General features: G+C 33.4%; 9 protein-coding genes across 9 annotated transcripts; 1 reads left to right on the top strand and 8 right to left on the bottom strand.

Annotated features, from left to right (window-relative positions):
• Nucleotides 1–996: 996 nt before the first annotated feature.
• On the bottom strand, nt 997–2,544 carry EIN_227360 (sphingosine-1-phosphate lyase, putative; the record flags this gene model as incomplete). Its single annotated transcript, XM_004255046.1, has 1 exon — nt 997–2,544. One exon carries the CDS (start codon nt 2,542–2,544, stop codon nt 997–999), a length of 1,548 nt encoding a protein of 515 aa, XP_004255094.1.
• Nucleotides 2,545–3,230: 686 nt separating this feature from the next.
• EIN_227370 (transmembrane protein, putative) lies at nt 3,231–4,178 on the bottom strand (the record flags this gene model as incomplete). Its single annotated transcript, XM_004255047.1, has 2 exons — nt 3,231–3,844; nt 3,950–4,178. The coding sequence occupies 2 exons, from the start codon at nt 4,176–4,178 to the stop codon at nt 3,231–3,233; spliced, it is 843 nt and encodes a 280-aa protein (XP_004255095.1).
• Nucleotides 4,179–4,439: 261 nt separating this feature from the next.
• On the bottom strand, nt 4,440–5,225 carry EIN_227380 (hypothetical protein; the record flags this gene model as incomplete). Its single annotated transcript, XM_004255048.1, has 1 exon — nt 4,440–5,225. One exon carries the CDS (start codon nt 5,223–5,225, stop codon nt 4,440–4,442), a length of 786 nt encoding a protein of 261 aa, XP_004255096.1.
• Nucleotides 5,226–5,365: 140 nt separating this feature from the next.
• Nucleotides 5,366–6,244, bottom strand: EIN_227390 (Puff-specific protein Bx42, putative; the record flags this gene model as incomplete). Its single annotated transcript, XM_004255049.1, has 1 exon — nt 5,366–6,244. One exon carries the CDS (start codon nt 6,242–6,244, stop codon nt 5,366–5,368), a length of 879 nt encoding a protein of 292 aa, XP_004255097.1.
• A 109-nt stretch (nt 6,245–6,353) lies between these two features.
• EIN_227400 (hypothetical protein) lies at nt 6,354–7,829 on the bottom strand (the record flags this gene model as incomplete). The annotated part of the gene is made up of 1 exon (XM_004255050.1): nt 6,354–7,829. The coding sequence occupies one exon, from the start codon at nt 7,827–7,829 to the stop codon at nt 6,354–6,356; it is 1,476 nt and encodes a 491-aa protein (XP_004255098.1).
• A 2,757-nt stretch (nt 7,830–10,586) lies between these two features.
• EIN_227410 (protein serine/threonine kinase, putative) lies at nt 10,587–15,626 on the bottom strand (the record flags this gene model as incomplete). The annotated part of the gene is made up of 1 exon (XM_004255051.1): nt 10,587–15,626. One exon carries the CDS (start codon nt 15,624–15,626, stop codon nt 10,587–10,589), a length of 5,040 nt encoding a protein of 1,679 aa, XP_004255099.1.
• A 1,064-nt stretch (nt 15,627–16,690) lies between these two features.
• EIN_227420 (DNA repair protein rad51, putative) lies at nt 16,691–17,764 on the top strand (the record flags this gene model as incomplete). The annotated part of the gene is made up of 1 exon (XM_004255052.1): nt 16,691–17,764. One exon carries the CDS (start codon nt 16,691–16,693, stop codon nt 17,762–17,764), a length of 1,074 nt encoding a protein of 357 aa, XP_004255100.1.
• Nucleotides 17,765–17,861: 97 nt separating this feature from the next.
• EIN_227430 (GPI-anchored wall transfer protein, putative) lies at nt 17,862–19,301 on the bottom strand (the record flags this gene model as incomplete). The annotated part of the gene is made up of 1 exon (XM_004255053.1): nt 17,862–19,301. One exon carries the CDS (start codon nt 19,299–19,301, stop codon nt 17,862–17,864), a length of 1,440 nt encoding a protein of 479 aa, XP_004255101.1.
• Nucleotides 19,302–19,444: 143 nt separating this feature from the next.
• Nucleotides 19,445–20,464, bottom strand: EIN_227440 (serine/threonine protein phosphatase PP-X isozyme, putative; the record flags this gene model as incomplete). Its single annotated transcript, XM_004255054.1, has 3 exons — nt 19,445–19,846; nt 19,888–20,255; nt 20,305–20,464. The coding sequence occupies 3 exons, from the start codon at nt 20,462–20,464 to the stop codon at nt 19,445–19,447; spliced, it is 930 nt and encodes a 309-aa protein (XP_004255102.1).
• Between the last annotated feature and the right edge of the window lie 636 nt (nt 20,465–21,100).

Raw genomic sequence — 21,100 nt, forward strand, 5'->3', positions numbered from 1 at the left:
TTTACATTTTTAACAATCAACTTTATTTTTAATTTTTTTATTAGAATTTTACTACTCTTTTTATGCTTCTTTGAAGATGTTTTTCAATGAATGTTGTGAATTTACTTGGCCACATTCCCGTTTTTGTGGACTTTATAATCTCAGAGTTCATGTTTTTCGTTTATTCTGTTTTTAACAAGAAGAATTCTTAGTTCTACTTTTTTAACATGGTTTATTTATATAGTAATTTTACTATATATTATAGTTTGTTTTTTCTACTTAAGTCTATTTTTGAAAGGTATATTTTAGTTTTGTTCGAATTGTTATTTTAAAAACAATTTAATTTGATACTTTTATTATTATTTATAACAATTACAAAAATACTAACCACCTCGGCAAAATAAACTCAAAATGAAAGATTTTTTGCCAAAAATCTTTCTGCATCAAAATAGTCTTTTTTTTGGCTGTTGTAAAGATAATTGTTTTGAAAAAGCCTAAACAAATAATTTTCTTTGATATCAAATCGTTTTTCAGCATTCAAAACTTCTCATAACCAAATTCGCTTTTATTATAAATTTCCAACAAAAAGAAACAACAAAAGTAATACATAATTTTTTTTGTTTTTTTCAATATTTTAAAGTTCAAAAACTAAATTGACATTATTGAGTGTTAATCTATTTTTAAAATGCCAAAAAGATGATTGAAAAAATGCCAAATTGTGATTTTGTGTTTTTTTTTCAAAGCAATTTGAATTATTTTTTTTAAATTTCACATATTTCATTTATTTCTTTCCAAAACATTTTTTGAACAATGTTGTAGTAAAAAATATAGTTTTATTATTAATAGTAACTATACTTGTATAATACTTGAGTCGAAAGAATTTATTTTTGATACAATAATCACAGATCCATGTTATGTTTTAAAGTATTTTTTCATTCCATTTCTATAAAAAAATACTTCATTATAATTATGAATTTTGTATCAACCCAAATAGCACTTCAACACATAATTAAACCATTAGATCACATCACAGTACTGCGCAATAACTTGCCCAACCATGTCTTCCAAAGTGTCATTATCAGGAATCGATGATGTCATTCCGTACACTGGTGCCCAGACATTGTACTTCTTGTTACTGGGGTCCTTCTCTATGATGTCCATAGCCTTTTTCAAGTCCTTCAAGAATTCCTCCTCGCAGCCGATCGTGTTTTCGGTCAAGCACAAATGCACTGCAGATGGAAATTGTAAAGTGTTTAATTCCCAGTTGAATTCCTTATTCATACAATCACTGACTTTGTAAATGTTCAATTTTGTCGTTGTGAACGCAACAACGGAAGTGTCTTGATTCAAGTCGGTAATCAATTTGATTCCTTCCATTGTACTTAATGCCTTCTTCAAGTTTTTAGCGGTGCCCAATATGCCTTTCGAGGCTTTTATGTACCCCTCTTTACCAGTAAACAATAATGAAGCCCAAGCACCCGCAATAGCACTCCCAGCTCTACTCCCCGGAATAGATGGTGAACAGTACAACCCACCAACCCATTTTGGATATCTGAAGAACACTATATTTCTCAGCTCTTCGTTGTCAAACAAAAGCACAGAAGATCCCTTTGGCGCATACCCATATTTGTGTGTATCACACGATATGCTCCTCACACCTTCAATTTGGAAGTCAAATTTGGGGACGTTGAACCCTGCGGCCTCGCCCCATGCGTCTACAAATCCACCCAAACACGCATCGACGTGAACTGGGACACCCATCGATTTACAATAAGTCGCAATGCCTTCAATTTCATCGATATTTCCATGTGGATATGACGGTGCGCTGACCACAACCAAGACAGTTTTTTCAGTCACTTTGTATTTGAGATCATCAACACCCATAGCAAACTTGTCATTGATTGGAATGATAACGGGAGTGATGTGCATCAATTCGCATCCTTTCAACCATGCGGGGTGTGCGTTGAGACTCATAACAATTTCACACTCATTTTGTGGTACATTTCTGTTCTTAATAGCATTGAGGTAATGCGCTCTTACAGCCAAAATAATACTCTCGGACCCGCCAGTAGTCATCATGCCTCTCACACCTTCGCTGCCGTGTAACATATTCGATGTCATTCGAATAACTTCCGCCTCCATCTTTCTTACAGAAGGGCAGTTATCTGCATGTAATGGGTTTGATAAAACAAAGAGCTTTGTAGCTTGACTTGTCACCTCAAGACGCTCAGGTGATGCCGAATAGAATGACCCAGAAATATGTTTCTTCTTAATGACATTATTGTCGTAGTTCATACGGGTCTCGAGCAATTCATACATTTTGTCCTTTGAAAGTCCGACCTCAGGTATCTCAGTGTAGTTGTCGAATTCTTTGATTTTCAATCCGTCGGCAAGATAGTTCACTGACTTTGTGATCTCCTTTTGGATCATTCCGTGGATACCAGTGGCTCTTGTGAAACGTTTAAAGAGTTGCGAATAAAGGTTGTACAAGATTTCTTTACATGGGAAGAAGTATGAAAGAAGCCATCCAAGGACAAGGCCAGTCGCCACAAGGAGCAAAGTCATTTTGTTTTTGTTAGTTATAATTTGCTCTTATTTTTTCTCCTCTTTCGTTCACAGAATTAAACTTTTTCTTTTGTTGGACAAAGTTTCCGATTGTTGTTCTCTTCAAAAGCCTCATTTTCATGGGAAAAGTATAAAAAAATCGATTCTAATTATTCCTTTGGCTCTTTTTCTAGTTGATTGTTTTAATAAAATACATCATTTTTACTATAGACACGGGTTCGAGTTTTAGGTATGACAAATGGACTTCTGGGAATAGCATTTCATTATTTAACCAAATCTACTTCTTAATTGTATTCAAAACCAAACAATCGTCCCATTGGTTTGTTCCATTTTTTCTTCTTGAATAGTTTATTAACTATAAAACTATAATAATTTATAAATACAATTATTTGAAAAGAAACAAAATTGTTTTTTTTTATGCACAAAATGTAATAATTAAATTTACTATAATAGTATTATAAAAAGAAATAATAAAAGTGATATAAATTCTAGTTTTATATTTATTTATAACATTTGATAAAATTTAGTATAATTTGATGGTAATAATTTATCAAGGACAACAATAATTACTCTCCACGTAAAATGATGAAAATTTAAGCAATTAGATTATATACAGTATTAAACATCCAATCATCTGAATTAGTCCATCTAAAGTTATTGTTAAAAAAAAGATATTGACTCATAAATTAGAGTGAGAAATACACAAAGAGTGTAGCGCAGATGACACCTGATATTGTAGAAGTGATCAAATTGACCATTGAATTTGACAAGATGTCTTGTCCACAAATCCTAGTCACGTTTTCGCCGTTTTCTCTCACAACACGTTTGTTAACATTATCCCACCCGGAGTATTGAAGTGTTCCACCAATTAGACTATCTAAAAAGTTCCCAATGACTCCACTTATAGTGACTGAAGTCAAAACCAAGAAAGCAGAATGTACTTCGAATCCACATATTAGAGTCTGCGATAATGCAGCAATTGTTCCAATGAGTAAAGAACCTAATAACCCCGCGACAACTCCAACTAAGCTTACTCCGCCATTTGTTCCGGTTGGAACACGTTTAAATAGAGTCAAATGGAATGGTTGTGTTTTGCTCAATACCCCGATCTCAGACGACCAAGTATCTCCATTTGTGCAGCTGTAGAACCCTGGTATCATCCCATATATAAGGGTCTCCAAAGTTGTTGGGGTGTTGCAATATTCTATTTTGTATGTCCCTTTCATAAAATATATCAATAAACAACATATTGAAGGAATTAAACTGTTGCAAAAGACTTGTTCGACGCCTCTCACTGATTCTCTATGTAAGTTCACTTCATTTCTCTTGTAATAACTGTAATAACTATAATAACTATAATAATTATAATAATTATAATAATTATAATAATTATAATATTACAAACCTTTTGCATATGTTGCTTCAATTGTTTTCTTCTTTTGTTTTCCAACTTTGGTGAGTGCAGACGACGTGATGAAAAACGTTGATACGTAGATAGCGGGAGTTAGTCCAGGCGCAAAATGGAGCATTGCAGTTGCAAACGCAAATATTGCTCCTGGGATTGTTAGTGATTTCTTTAGCATGCCTAAACCTGGTATAATCACTGATAAAATCAGCGTTGCAATAAACTCCATTGACTTTTGTAGTTTTCATTTTTCGTTTACTTGTCAAGTCAACTATATTTTATAACAATTATACTATAACAATATAGTTTTTTGAGAAAATGGAATTCACTAAGAATAGAATTTGAATTATCAATTTGCCAAATTATTACTTAAATTGTCAAAATAAAGTTCGATAATTTGAATAAATAGTATTTAAATTATTAATTATAGTTAATTTATAAACCACAAATTTATAGTTTCTATACTAACCAACAAACAAACAGCAAAATATCACTTAAAAACTTTGTAAAGGCTCAAGTACGTGAATTCATTTGAAACGGAGAGTGCGTCTAAGTTGCCACGGATTTTTCCATCAAAAGAAAGAACGATTTCTCCAAAAACTAGTTCGTTTCGATACGAGAACGCATGCCCAATACTGTTTAATGTAACTTCATTTATCCCAACAAGTGGCGAAACCAAAGAGCCAACAAAGACTTCATTCGTATCTCCATTTTCCTCGACATAGAAAAAGAAGATGTTGCCGCACTTAGTTTGAACAACACAAAGTATTCGTGGAGTGTTAATAATGGCGTCTTCGACGTTCTGGGGTGTCAACACCTTCTTTTCACTCTCATATCGGAGACCGACTTTTGTGCATTTACACACCTTCAATATGTCTTTTTTTCTTGTATCAACAACACTCGCGATCAAACACGGGAGAACCAAAAAAATCGGTTGCGCGTTTATCACCTCTTCGACGACAATTGGCGCAACATTGATTGTGGGTTGTTCTGGCACAACTTGTGGGGCCAGAATGAAATTGGACATATCGTATTTCTTCTTTTGAAGTCCTGCAAATTCCTTCAGAAAGACTTGGTACCTCAGTTGTCTTTCTTCATCGATCAATTGTTGGAGTTCCGTGTCGTTTTCCTCCATATACCCATTCCCGCCCGACCCCATACTCTCTTTAATTTCGTTGTTTAATTGCGTGTACACCTCAAAATTTGTGTTATACTGAATTGTTTCCATTTGGATTTGTTTCTCCAATTCGGCTTTTTTCAACAGCAACTGTTGCATTATATTTACAAGATCAGTTATCTCTATAAATTATATACATCATTCAATACAAAACAGAATTTTGAATGAGACTATGAAATAAAAAACCGCAAAAAACAATCACTTTTTGGTACATTGAAACACTCAAAGTGTTGACTCTATCATTCATCCTTCTCATCCTTCGGTCGATATTGCCGAGTCTCAGGATTGAACAAATTTTTGTCATACACATTATAATCATCTTCATCCCCAAATCCCGATGTTACACCACTCTCTTGGTTAAACAATCGTTGGTCAAACATAAGATCTTTGGAATCAACCTTTTTCCCAAGCGCGATAGACTCCGCAACATCTCGTTTCCGCTCTCTCTCCATATCCTTTTGAAGCCCTTTATACCCGGCTTTGCGATAAAACTCTTCTCGATCTTTTCGACGCTCTTCTCGGGCCTGGTCTCTCCTTTCTCGACCCTCATCAACTTCACCCACTTCTTCCTCTTCTCGTAACTTCCTCATCGCCATCGCTAATTTACGCATCTCCTCTTCGTTCTTCTCTTTCTTCGCCATTTCCACTTTCCGCTTCATTTCAACCTTCTTCGCGTTCTCTTCCGCAGAGGCCTTTTCCGCTAAGTACAACGCCTCTGCAAATTCTGCGTGTCTCTCGCCAATTTCCGTTTGCTCCAAGTGTCGCCCATCCGCAGCGACTCTCTTATCTAGTGCAATGGTGTATCCGTTCTTGTTCTTCCAATTTGATATACATGGAGGTATCTTCCATTCCTCCATCTCTTCTTTCGTTGCTTTTTTAGGTGGGGCGTGGAGTATTGGCACCGGTTCCACAACCTGTCTTGCAACAACTTTTTGGTACTTAAATTTTGGTGGGTCGAATGGGTCGATTTCCTCGTCGATAATTTCGATAATGCGTTCTTCAGGAATAACGTTACCCCGTTGTATTGGTGTGTATTTAATGTATTCCTTTGTCTTCGCGAGCTTGATTTCGTTTGTTTCTGGTCGGAGTTGTAGAGCGAGTGACTTGTTCTTTGACATGTGAATGTGTTTTCTAGTTAACTTTTAATATCAGTGTGTTGAACTATACATTAATAGTAATTTTACTATAAAAAATAACCAGAACGCTCTGCTGTACAAAATAAATAAATTAGCAATGAACAGTAAATCTCTGGTCGAAATATTCATCCCACCCAAATCGTTTCTCTTCGACGTCGACAAGACCGGAGATGAGTGATTGGAGTCCTCTCATTTCATTTCCCGTTGGGATGTTTTCATTTTGTTTAGGGAACCGTCCAGTGACCATTTTGAAGAACATCACACCAACGGAGTACAAGTCACTCTTGACTGACGGACTTGATTTTTGTAAGATTTCTGGACATGAATACATTGGAGTCCCGACTAACCCCCTTTCAGTGTTGCCGTTGATACTTCGACAAAAGCCGTAGTCGGCTATTTTCACTTGCATCTTCCCATCTTTGGATACTTTAAGAAGAATGTTGTCTAATTTAATGTCTCTGTGCATCACTTTCTTCACTTTAACAAGATACTCTAAACCACAATTGATCTGCTCAACAAGATAAGAAAGTTCTGTATCACTCAAAACCCTATTTTCAGTGTATTCTGCAAGAGTAAAGTCACATAACTCCATGACTAAGTAATAATACTTTTTAGACCGATTGGTCCGGATACCAAAATGGGACACAAAGGACTCCGCAGACTCAATGTAATCGACAAAACTGACGGTGTTTTTGTGGTGAAAAAGTTTCATTGCACGAGCCTCCCGCTGGAGAGTATCTGCTCGACAACTTTGTTTCATAGCATATCTGACTCCATTTTTTTCAACTTCCATGACAAGACCACAAGCTCCATTTCCAATGAAATTGATTGCCTTGTAATCAGAAAGGGTACCCTTGGGGAGCTCTTGGAATGTCTTACAATTTTTGAGGAAGTCGGAATTGAGTTGTTCTTCCAAACTTTTATTCATAAAAGACCCAACAAAGTGTTTAGCCTCCTTAACAAAGAGATAGCTGTCGTCTTCCAACAACGCAATGAAATTTGTGAGTTTGCTTATTAAGAGGAGTGAATCCATTTTCAGATCTTCTTTGGTCATCTTATCGCTTTTCAAGAAGAATGCAAGCGGGGACAACAACAAGTGGGGAAGTGGAGATGATGGCGTGTCACATCTTGATCTGCAAGTAGAGTGTATAGGATCCAACTTAAAGAGTACAGTTTCTGTTTTAAGTAAGTAAGACAAAGGGTCAGTAATTGTAAGTAATGTTGCAATGTCAGAGAAAAAGTACTTTGCTTGGTCGGTTGTTATTTTTTCTTTGGTGACTTCGTCGAACAGACAAGATTCGCAACATAAGATAAAAACACCATTTTGGTGTTTATAAGTTGCCGCCACAGGAAGAACTGACTTAGCCGTTTTAATTGCTGTCAGTGCGTTTTCTACTGTTGTGCCATTGAGTGTTGTTGTGTCGATATCAAAGAGGGTGAATTGTTTGAGGTCTGGATGTGATCGTGTGATAGTCGAAATAGAACACGTAACGCCGCAGATAGTGATCGTGGAGATGTTCTTTATCTCGTGTGTAATACCGACGTTCATAGTTAGAAAGCTTTCCATGACAGTTATGATTGTGGCGTTCGGAGTTCTTATACTTTTGGTAACCACAAACACAAGTTTTCTATTTATGAATTACACACCATTCATGTTATAAAGCCCGAATACTCGCAGTTATTTAATGTGTTAATTGGCCATAATAATGGGGTTCATTTTTTGGGTTGTTTTAAAAATAATTGATTTCAGATACTATACATTGATAGTTATTTTACAATAATCATATAGTTGTTAAAGAGGGAAAGGGTATAATACTGCCACCCCAAAATAAAACAATCGGGAGTTTGACAAGAATTGTTCATTCGTGGACTTGGCTACATTTGAGCACTTTTACTTCGTGGCAATACAAACAGTTGTAAAAACTATTAAATGATCACTTTTTATACTATAATTCATTCCAAATTAGTTGGAGCAATAAAAAATGCCTATTATGATTTCGGAGATTCGTTATTTTAATTTCAATACAATATTTTTTGTTCAGTTATACCAGCCAGCATTTAAGGAAATTATTGGGAGAGGGTGTTATAAAAAACACATGTTATTAATTGCAAATTATCATTTAAAAGTATTGTTTGTTGTTTTTTCGAAGTGTTTGAAATGGAAAAACAGGAGTACTCCAGGTTTCTTTTGTTTGTTATTTTTATAATGAAATGTGAAAAAGGGTGTAATTGATGGTAAAGGTTTTTATAAATGCCGATGTTGAATACTTTATCGTCTAAATATAATTAAATTCATGATGCCTGTTATATTACAATAAATTGACCTAATATTTACAAGAAACTGGCAATCAGTTATAATAACAATTGTATTTAAAAAGTTGGCGAATGATATAATTTTGTATTAATTATTGAACCTACTAAAATGTTTATATTTATATGAATCATTAAAAAAGGAAATCAAATAATGTTAAACTTTGTTCATTTTGCCAAGACAGATTCTTTTTTTTTTAAAATAAAATAAATTATAAGAAATTATAATATATCAATATGGTTTTCTAAAACCATATTTTTAATCAAATAATAGTGTTCTTTTTGATTATTTCATTAATATTTTTTTAAAACATTATCATATTATTTGTTTTGTTTTTGTTCAGAATAGAATTTATTTATCTTTTGAAAACAATTTGTTATTTTTTAACTTTTTGATATTAAAATTTTTATTATCATAACTACAAAAAACATTAAAACATATATATAGATATAACACACAGAAGGTGATTACCAAAACAGTAAAACATTTAAAATATTAAAATTTCAACATTTTGTTATCAATTAATTACCTCCTGTTCTTTTGAGATACCTTAATAATTAAATCGATAATATCGTTAAATTGTTTTACAAACAGAAATCAATTTCAAAAAATAATGTATTTTTTGTTTGTTGTCACAAAGGTTCATAAAATACAATTGTTGTTTATTTTTTAAATATCATAATGATTTTAAATAATTTTTGTAACAAACTAAACTGTATGCCAAAAGTCGGTACTTTACCAATTATTAGTGGAAACCCTTTTATAATAAATTCCCGTTTTTTAAAGTTTTTTTGTTGTTTTCATTTATAATTTCCATTTGAAAAAAAGAAAAAACAGTACCGACTTTTTAACCCTCAAAACCAATACAGTTATAAATTTCAATTAAAATTTCGGGATTTTAACAAAAAATTAGAACAAACTTGTCCGATTTTCTGAGACTGTTATTCAGTCTTTTTCACTGTTGAGATTCTCAAAAAATCGGCATTTTTGCCTTTTGGTAATGGACGAGTAGTTTGAATGGGTGAGATAACCGTATTTTACCTCTCACATTACGACTCTCCCCCACTTCAAAATACACAATAAATCGTTCTAACTTGTTGTTATTTTATGGTTGTCTCTTTAAAAAAAACAAACTTTGAAACACTACACATATTAAATGGTTATTTTTATTTTCAATAATCTTTTCTTTGTGTTGTAAGTGTTAATGAAATTGAAAGATTTTTATTATTTGTTGGATCATTAACATTTTCTTTTGAAAAGAGAAAAAGTCGGTTTTACTCACGGCAAAAACAACCATATGGTCAAGCAAAATTTTTGAAGAAGTAAGTTATTTGATATTTTCCTTGTTATTTTTTATTTAATTTTTTAGCTTGGTCTAAATTCAAGGTTCAGTCAAGTTTGTTTTTTAAAAAATAAGAGGGAAAAAAATAAGCAAAAAAACGATGTCAAACAAAATGAAAAATATTTGGAATCATTTACTTCAAAAAGTCGGGTCCTTTCGGTACCGACTTTTGAAAAACAGTTTATATTATTTGAAAAAACTTTGGGTAAATTTATATAATTTTACTGTTGTTAAAAAGCAATGGTTGCATCATTGAATTTTTAATTAGAATAATAACGAATGTGTATTTAACAGTTAAATTATCTGTTAATTTCCGATTGATATGTGCAAGTTTTTTATTGTTGTGTTGTAATTGATTGTGACAGAATGGTAAAATACTTTGATAAAAAAGTTATAGTACAATTTGAAAAAAGGATTACATTTCAAAAATTGAAAACGTCTTTGTAATTAACAAGAAATGATTATCTTATTTTCCTTTTCAAAACTATTTAAAGATTGTTGTTAAAAAGTTGTAATCGTTTTGTTTAGAAAATAAAAATTGACGATGGTTATTAATTGGTTTTTGAATTGAAATAATATAGTAGATCCATTTATCACAAAAGAGTAAATGGAAACACAACATAACATTAAATTCAACAAATTTAAAATTAAAATAACAACAACATTATTAATTATTTAACATGAACACTCAACATGTCCACAACTTGTTGAGCCGTTAATCTCTCATTTGGTATTGTTTCCCAACACTTTGAGATGATACCATATCTCTCATCATTCATTTCAACATGTTTTGCAAGTCTTTTCCCGCTCATTATAAATTCCACAACATTCCATGCGTATTTAAATTCATTTTTAGGGTATGCTTCTCCCCATTTATAACATTCAAACAATGTAACTCCGAAAGAGAAAATATCTGCCTCTTTCTTGTATTTCTGTTTATTCAAAACTTCGGGTGCCATGAATTTAGGTGTTCCTATTCCTTTAGTGAAAGTCATGTTAGTCATCAACATATTGATGTTTCTCGACGATCCAAAATCAGTCAATTTAGCATTTACTTTGTTGTTTTGATCGAGTGACATTATCAGAATATTATCTGGTTTGATATCTCTATGGATAATACCATTGGAGTGTAAGTATAGAATACCTTGAGCAGCGTCCAACATGAATTTGTCTCTCATAGACATTTCGACTGGACTACAGTCCGTGGTCTTTTCAATCAAATCCTCAAGACTGCCAAAAGGAGCAAATTCTGTGACTAAACATCTTTTTTTCTTAAGCATGACAGCTCCATAAAAGTGAACGATATAATCACTTCGAAACTTTTCAAGCATCGCAACTTCCTTCTCAAAATCTTCAACCCCTTCCGTCACACTTTTCATCTTCTTGATTGCAACCTGATTGCCTCGAAACACCCCTTTATACACAATTCCAAAACTGCCTTGCCCTATCTTCTTCTCTTCTATTAACTCATCTTCATCAATTCGAGTGGATATCTCTGTTTCACCCTTGATTTGTATTTCAACTTGTGAAGTTACACCATTTTTCATACAAACTGAAATTAAAATGATTTTATCTTCAATTGTGCCTCCACAGTGCGGAGTTAAAAATACTTCAAATTCAAGTGCTTTCCCCTTTGGGATTGTCATAATCTGTGGGACGGTCCGCATTGAATATTTCTCGCAATCGTCTTTCATACTAAACTGCACTTTGATGGAACTTTTGGAGGTGTTGCCAACACATATCAATTCACGACTTTCAACTTCTACTGGTATTTCAGGCTTGTCTAAAGAAGTTTCAAATAACAAAACCTTCTCGCTGACAACAACTCCTTTCGTGTTTGTACTCACAAATTGGATGTTCGAGTGTTTCATGTCAAATATTGAAAATTGTTTTCGTAGTTTTGCATTTCGCCGCATCTTGATGATCAGTAAATTCAGTCTAAAAATGGCAAAAATGATCAATAGAATAAAAATGAGGAAAATCACAATCACAATAAATAACACCCACCACACCACATGTGTTTTGCACCCAGTACCTTCATCAGTCGGAACGTGCCAAAAAGTACATTTTACACATTTTGAATTGGATACCTCAACACAATTATCAACATCAATTTTGGAAACACATTCATCATTTTTTAATATGTAGTTTTGGACACATAAATTACAACGACCACTCTGGGAACACTTCTCACAAAAAGTTGTTTTTTGGTCACATTTGAAACATGTTTGTTCTTCCAGATAATAACCAGATGAACAATATGAACACCCACGAGACGTCTTTATATCACAATTTGTTAAAGCGTCAAATGAAACACATTTTGTGGCATTTGAAAGTAAGTAAAAGTTTGTACCACAAATGGTACATCTATCACCCGAAATACATTCATCACAATTGGATATACACTTTTCGCATACTCCTTCGTTGGTTCTGTAATACATACCTTCACATATCGCACAAAACGAGGACAATGGAACTACTTTGATACAATGACTACTTACGGCTTCATAAATAGTACATGAACCATTCGCTAATAAATAACCTTCTTCACAGCCAAGACACTTGGTTGAGTTGAAACAGTTTAAACAATTGGTACTACAGTTATCACACGACAAACTGGTGGGTTCATAATATTTACCAAGTTCGCACCGAAGACAAACATCTTCTGTTTCTCTCCAGAAATCACACTCCGTCGAGTTATCAACTCTTTTAATGCATTTACCATTTAAGAGCAAAAGTGAGTTGGAACATATGTCACATTTTGAACCATCAAATTTCACAACCGAACAATTGAGTTCATTTTCAACACATTTTGAATTTGATATGTAATCTTTTGTTGATACACATTTTGTACAATATGTGTTTGTTGATGGAACACACTTCGATATTTCAGTTGTTTGACATTTTCCTTCTGCATCGACATTTCCACCAACACATTGAAGACATTGTTTTGAATTGCAGTATTTGCACGACTCTCCAAAAGAATGACAACCTATGCATTTGCCATCTAAAATGTAAAACCCTCTTTTACATGAAGTGATTTGTGTATTTCGTATTATGTCGACACCCCCCACATTTTCAAGTATACATGTGTCATTTTCCAAAACAAATGGTGATGTACATATTGTGCAAATGGGTTTGTCAATGATCATGTCATAATAACAAGAAGCACAATTGTCTCCACAATAGTCACACTTTGTCTTCTTAAAATAGAACGTCGGTTTACAGTACAACACTTTATTGTTGAAATTCTCTATGTTATCACCATTTAAAAGACATTCATTCGTTTCATTGAACCCATAACCATCCATACATTGAATACATGTTCCACTCACACATCTCCGACATTTTGATCGACAACTTAAGCATCCACTTTTGACTACTTCATATGTCGGTTGACATTCTTCGCATATACTCATATTAGTTGTTGTTATACACTCTTCTCTATGATAACAATTTCCATTATACAACAATTCATCACAAATAAGACATTGCTTGGTTGAAATACCGTCTTTATTTATCAAATAATAAGCTTTACATATGTTGCTTTCTGAAACAGAAATAACTTGTGTAGCACTTTTTATACGATGATTGGATTTGTCTAATTGTGTATTCTTAGATGTATCCCCAAACTTGAATTTGTTACTTATAAGTAATTTTTCTTTGTAATCCAAAGTATCTATTGTTGTTTCCAAAGAGTCATCAGTAAAATGTAAAACACTTTTTGTTATGAGCGAGTTATCCATTATTTGAATGTTTTGATTATTCATCTTGTTGCTCAAACTAAGTATTGGTGTCTCCAACTCAAAGTAACCGTTATACGCTCTGTCGATAGTCAGTTTTTCAGATTCAACCTTGAACAAACTTGAGTTGGTGTATATTGGGCAGTGCATTGGATATATAAAACTAGAAGATTCAGAAATCTTTTCTCCACTCATCTTACAAATAATTTTGTTTGTGTCAGTTCCGCCACACACACGAAGAAGTTTGTTGTTGTAATAATTTCCATGTGTAAATGATATCATTTTCTGTTCTTTGAAAGAGATCAAATCAACACAAACATCGTTGAAATATTCAATTGTAATTGTTGAACTTTTAGTATCAAAAAGACTACCACTTTCAATTTTAATAATACCATTCTCGTTAATAAATTCACTCGTTTTAGTAAATGTTAATGAATTAACATTAAAAGAGGACCCATTTTTCAGAGTGACATTACTCAATTCACTTAAACTCACAAACAAGCAATTTATATTTCCAAACACATCCATTTTATAAGGGAAGGTACAATGTGTTGCCAATAAAGAAGTTCCTTGTGGAATTGTTAATTCTTGATTTTGAATGATATCAATCCAAGTCTCTTGTGTGACTGTTCTGTAATTAGTGCTGTCGATCGTGAGATACATGCCACTTTTGTATATGTTCAAAGAACAGTCAAAAGAATCATATCCATTTGAATCGAATGTACAACTACATAATGTGGATCTATTTGGAGTATCACTCTTTATGACACGATATCCACACCTATCCACACCATCAGGAATTGTGAACTCCTCATGTACATAAAACAACACAAATTTATCAGCAGTGTTATTTGTTATTATAATTGTTGTAACATCGACCCCCTTCGCAAATGTGAAGTTTGCACTCCCAGTGATTTCGATTGTGTCTGTTTGTACCATTGTGTTAAAGAGAACGTTTGTGTTTTCTCTAACAGTAATTATATTGAAAGACAGTGTGTCGTTGGTTGAAGTGATTAAATATTGTATTCGAACATTCACATATAATGAGTACCAAATTGATTGTTCGAAAATTGTTGTAACAATATTATTTGTTGCTTCGAGTTTTGATAAATTAATAACAAAATAGGAGTTGTTATATTGACAATCGGGGTAGTTGAATGCCGTTGCAACAGTTGCGTTGTCAGGGATACAATCACAATCAATGACTGGATTATTTGAAGACAATAAAATGAATCGAGATATAGCATTTCTGGTACAAGCTCTCGTTATGTATTGGTTACTTCCATTCAATAAATTTATATTGTAAATGTTTTTGCCAGTAAAAATATAATTCGCTTTATTATAATCATTTCGTGATGGGAAGTTTTTTAATTGAACGGTGACGTCTTGTGATACATCACCTTCAATGTACAATTGGACGGGATTCGTTTGATTTGAATATCTCCATATGTTTAATATAAACTTTTCATTGATATCTGAGTATAATAACACCCCATTATAATGAATATCTACAATTGTTCGTGCATTTTCATATGCAGTTGTTCGGCACGCAACATTTTTGGGAGTGACCCAATCATAACACCCAATTCCAATATACAGTCCATTTGGACGGTTTGTGTCGTGAATGATATTTTGTTCAGGTTTGTCTCGATTCACAAACAACAGGGAATTCATCTTGTTTCCGTTATCAAATTTAAAATGCCTTGTATACAAGTAAATAGCATCACTTTTTAGTGATGCACTATTGAAAACCATCACAGAATCGGCTTGTAATGTAAAAGTAATGTTGTCTTGTTGTACACTTGAATCGTCATTTGATATAATATTCCATCCTCTTAATGTACATACTCCCTTGTTATAATCATAATAAATAGAATTGTCATTTTTACACCAACCAGGCGTTGTATAATTATAATCAGCTAAACTTAATGTTGAACAAAGAACGGTTAAAAGGAAAGTTTCAAACATTAAAAAACAAGTTCGTGTCTTATTTTATCAATACGATGTAGAAGGATGATGTTCGTCAAAAAATGTAAAGAACAATTAGATTTGGATTTGTGGAATTATTGGTTGGAATTCAAGAAAATATTCAAAAAATTGTTTTTATATTTTTTTAATAATATGTATATAAATTATTAATTATTATTATAATAAAATAATTTGTAGTATTATATCTAAACTTAATTGTAATTTTTTATTATAATTATATTCAGATTAAATTAAACTATATTATAGTAAAAAAAAATTGTTTCCATGTGTATTTTAGGGTTGACAAAAGTTGTGGATAAAAAAAAATAGTATAATAAAATAAATTAAAATATATATATTTTGATGATAGGAAAAACAATGAGATAATATGCCACATTTTCGGGAAATGAGATTAAATGTGAAAAAATATATAAAAGTGGAAAAATAAATAAAAAAGTTAAATTAAAAGGTATTTATTAACAAATGCAAACATATCAACAGCAATTAGTACCGATGCTGTAGATTTGTTATAGTAAAACGACACAATTATATATCGTTTTATGACAAAACGGTTAATTTTGTTGTAATTGTAAATAACTATAAAAAATTGTTTTTTAGTACTACAAAGGTATGAATTTGAAACGTGACCATTCAGAATGAAACTGGTAATGGTTCTTTCACTGTTGTTAAGAAAAAACAATGAAAGACACTGAATCATATTTACTTTTCACGTGTATTATGTCGCATATAAAACGTTACAAAACCGTATGAAATAATATTAACAATAAAGTACCATTTAAAATTATATCTTTAAATATCATTTATTATAATATTACTTATTATTTATATCATTTTTTAATTATTCTTTTCAAAAAATAAAATAACCAATAATGAAAACCTCAATTATTTAATTATCAAAACAACAGTAAATAATTTCCCTTTTTCCACTGATAGATGTATTAATAACATATAGTAATTATTAATACAATTTTTGTTCGACCAAATTGGTATAAAACCTCAACTCTATTCTTTAAAAAGATCTGGAGTGAACTTTATAATTAAAAATGTCAGCAGCGAAAGAGAAAGCGAAGGAATCATCCGAAGAGTCGGAGAAGGCCGTCGAGGTAGTTGACGAAAAGGCTGATGCTGATGACGAAGAAGAAGGGATAACAACAATATCCATTCACAAATTAGTTGGTGTCTCTGGTATAACTGAAGGCGATGTGAAGAAGTTAGAAGATGCAGGATTTTACACGGTGCAATCTGTTGCCTTCACACCCAAAAAACAATTGATCACCATTAAAGGAATTAGCGAGAACAAAGCAGACAAACTTCTTTTGGAGGCCACTAAATTAGTACCAATGGGGTTTGTTAATGCATCTGATATCAACACAATACGAAAAGAGACATTACGGATTACTTCTGGCTCGAGAGAACTCGACAAATTGCTTCATGGAGGCTTTGAGACTGGAAGCATTACAGAACTCTTTGGGGAGTTCAGAACAGGGAAAACACAACTGTGCCACCAACTCTGTGTCACATCACAATTGTCTATTGAAGACGGTGGAACGGAAGGTCGAGCGATGTACATTGACACAGAAGGTACATTTAGGCCGGAAAGACTGACACAAATTGCAGAGCGGTATAGTCTGAATGCGGAAGAGGCTTTGAATAATGTTGTGGTGGCCAGAGCACACAACACCGAACATCAGATGTCTTTGTTACAAGCGGCGTCTGCGATGATGTCAAAAGACCGATATGGACTGATCATCATTGACTCTGCAACTGCACTGTATAGAACCGACTACAGCGGAAGAGGAGAATTAGCCGCAAGACAAATGCATTTGGCCAAATTTTTGAGAAGCTTACAGAGAATGGCTGACGAGTTTTCTGTTGCTGTTGTGTTGACTAATCAAGTGGTGGCACAAGTCGATGGACAAGCCTCAATGTTTGGAGGAGATAACAAGAAACCGGTTGGTGGGAATATCATTGCGCACGCAAGCACAACACGTCTGTACCTCAAAAAAGGCAAAGGAGAGTCGAGAATCTGTAAGGTGTACGACAGTCCGTGCTTGCCGGAGTCAGAAGCTGCTTTTTCGATTACGGACGGAGGGATTGGAGATGTTGAGGGCGATTAAGCAATTTGAATGTAAATTCCATTAGAAAATTAATTCAATGTTAATTAAAAGTTCTTATTGTTATTTGAGCACGAACAAGAAAGAAGAGAAACGCGAGTTAGTCAGTCTTTTTTGAGTGCGATTGTTTAAACAGAGAGAGTGGAGAATACACTCGGAGAGGCGTTCGATAATCTGTGTCTAATTGGACTAATTGGAGAGACTGAATCTTGAAGGTCCATCGATAGTACCCAAGGAAAAATGCTTGTAATCTTACACAGGCGATATAAGAGAAAAGAATGACTAGAGTATCAAAGAAAGGTACATAGAGTGTGTATACAGTCAAGTTGATGAGACCAGTCAATAAATTGGCGATTAAAAAGAGTGGGAGTTGATTGAGGGATAACCCATTGGAACCAGCTGTTTGAGTGATTGGAAGGAACATTGGAATGATGTCACATATGGAATAACACACCATCATCATGGACATCACCGCCAAAAAGTAAGTGATGTTTATTAATGGCCGACACGGAAGAAGGTAGATTGAAAGTACTTCATAAACAACAAACATCAAAGAGGATATAAATAGGACTTTAATGTTCAACTGAATTCTGTCCGACTTTGTCGTGTAAAGGGAGTAATAATACCCAATTGCAGTGCTTCCAATTTGAATTGCAGTATATCCAAAGACACTGAGAACCCCTTCACGATTTGCTGCAAAGAAACTTGTTGCTCTGTCTGCTGTCAACGTGTAAGTATACAAGTCGAAAACATTCAACACCATTTCATAACTCGAAATAAGAAGAAGAGAAGCGATCCAACAATATTTTCGTGGGGAGTTAATCACAGCAGTCAAAATTTGAACGAACCCCAACACGAAGAAAAAATTCATGTGAAGACCATATTCACTCATATGATGTTGGTAATTCACAGCTCCTGTTGCCAACAAACGAACCCCTCCAATCACAAAGAATGGAATTGAATGTAAAATGTTACTCACCAAGTTCTTGAAGTACGGCGTCGTATTCTCTTTGAGCCCCGCAGCAACTCCACTACACACAACTATTGCGCCAACACCAATGTCCATCAAAGAGACGCCGTAGAACTCCGACTTTGTGTGCATTCGTGGAAACACTTTAAAATCCACAGCCAAAATGGCGATCAACGTCCACAAATTGATCATTGATCTGAACTCGACAAACCCCACAGAAACGGCTTTGAAAGTATTTTTCTTTGGGTCTTGTGGATATAGATAGCACGCCACAATGTACACCAAAGTCAAAACAATAACAAGTGGGTAGACGACTGAGGGGAAGAACATTGGTATGAGTATAGATGGAATAGATATGAGTAAGTCGCTTATCACGTACACCACAAAGTTCTCGTGGAGTATAGGGTAGAAGTGGTGGAGTAAGTGGTGGAAGTAATTCAAATAGATGTTAATTGTAAACATCGACAAAAGTAATAAATAGGAACTCCCCGAATAGTTACTTACAAACAACTCCTTCTCCTTTTTATATTCCTCTGCTGTTATATTTCCTGGGTTATAAAACAGTGGCATCGTCGTTTGGATTTTACAGATCACTCTGAAACAACTCTTAAAGAAAGTGATTATCATAACATATTGAAAATATGTAAGATATTATATCAAATGGAAGAAAGATAAAACATAAAGAAATACCCAACAAATGAAAAAGGAATTGCTCACATAAAGCACTCTGGCAGATTTCTTTTGCTGACAAAGCCATTGGTGTCTTGTGGAGCAGCCTCGAAGACCTTAAAACTGTAAGAAGTTGGCGAGTCGATTTCCATGACACTGGCAACATTATCCATACGGTAGCAGTACTTTGGAGCACTCCAGACAGTTACCAATAAGTTTTTGAAGAACCATTGGTACCCGTCTTGTGCAAGTTGATGTGCTCTACAGACGAGTTGTGTGTTATTTGTTTGGTTGAATTCTTGAACAGCAACAGAATTAAACATACACCCGGCACCTCTGCTGGATTTTTTGAATTTCTCGAGTTGATTCTCGTCGGGGTCGGACCACATCAATTCACAGTATCCACCAGTTGGTGGGATTTGTCGTGTTCTTTCTAGTGCTTTGATCTTGTTGTTATTATTGTTTGCTTGAAAAGGTTTAAACAAACTGAATCAAGGGTGGTGGCAGTCTCAGAAAGACCACCGTGGACACAGAAAATTGAGTTATCCAAAGTAGCTGCAGTCGCCATGAATTCAAATATTGAAATGCACTTTTTCCACACGTTGACATTACCATATTTCTTCATGCACTCGTCATAAAAGCCATAGTCTCGCGTTTGAAGTGAACACTCGTGGTTACCTCGTAACAAAGAAACTTTTGTTGGGAATCGCAATTTGAGAGCTGCAAGTAACAACAAACACTCGAGTCCGTAGTGACCTCTATCGACATAATCTCCTAAGAATACAAATGTTGTTTCTGGTGGGGTACCCGCAATAGAAAACAATTCTTTTAAGTCGTGGAATTGTCCATGAATATCTGTTTCGTCAGTAACAAAGATTTTAATTGAAAAAGTATTCACACAAACCACCAACAACAGTGCACGGCAAATTGAGTGTTAATACAGTTGGTTCTTTCGACATCAGCTCAACAACTTTGTTGGTGAGTTGGTAAATTAAATACTCCTCCAACATCTCATAGTTCCAAAGGCGGTTGATAATGCGGTCGATGTCAAGATCTCCTGGCATGTGTTTTTGTGAATTTGCAGTTTGTAGAGTTTGAAGAACTGAAAACTATTTCAGGATGTTCCTGAAACCATTCTCCTTTTTTTAAACAAAAACCAAACAAAATTTTTTCAAAATTGTTTGAGTTTTTCTAACTTGAATTACAAGATACTAATCTACAAGTTCCATTTTGAAATATTGAAAGAACTGAATATTTTTGAAACTTATTAATAGTTGTTTTTTTAATTCTAAAAAAATTTTAATTAATTTAGAATTAATAATTGGAATCATAAGAATTTTTTGGTTTTAAAATATTGACAATATTAATATTTTATTACAGTATTAATAACATTTTCTAAATAATTGGTTTAATGTTACTATATATATAGTTGATTAATTGATCTAATAAACAATAATTAATACGATGGATTAAAAGAATGTTTCATAATTTGTTGACTTTTTTTGAAAGAAATCTCAAGTAGATTTGAAAAATAAAGAATTTAGTTTGAAAAGTAATATCAAACTATAATTAATAGTATTAAAACAATAAGAATTGTATTTTTATATCAATAAGTCGTTCTATTTTTTTCTTTTCATAAAATACTACTTTTGATTGAGTAACATTTTAATTAAATATTAATTAAATTATAGTATAAAATA

This window comes from Entamoeba invadens (genome assembly GCF_000330505.1).
Source record: "Entamoeba invadens IP1 unplaced genomic scaffold scaff_1105074725849, whole genome shotgun sequence".
In the NCBI taxonomy this organism is placed as follows: Eukaryota; Evosea; order Mastigamoebida; family Endamoebidae; genus Entamoeba; species Entamoeba invadens.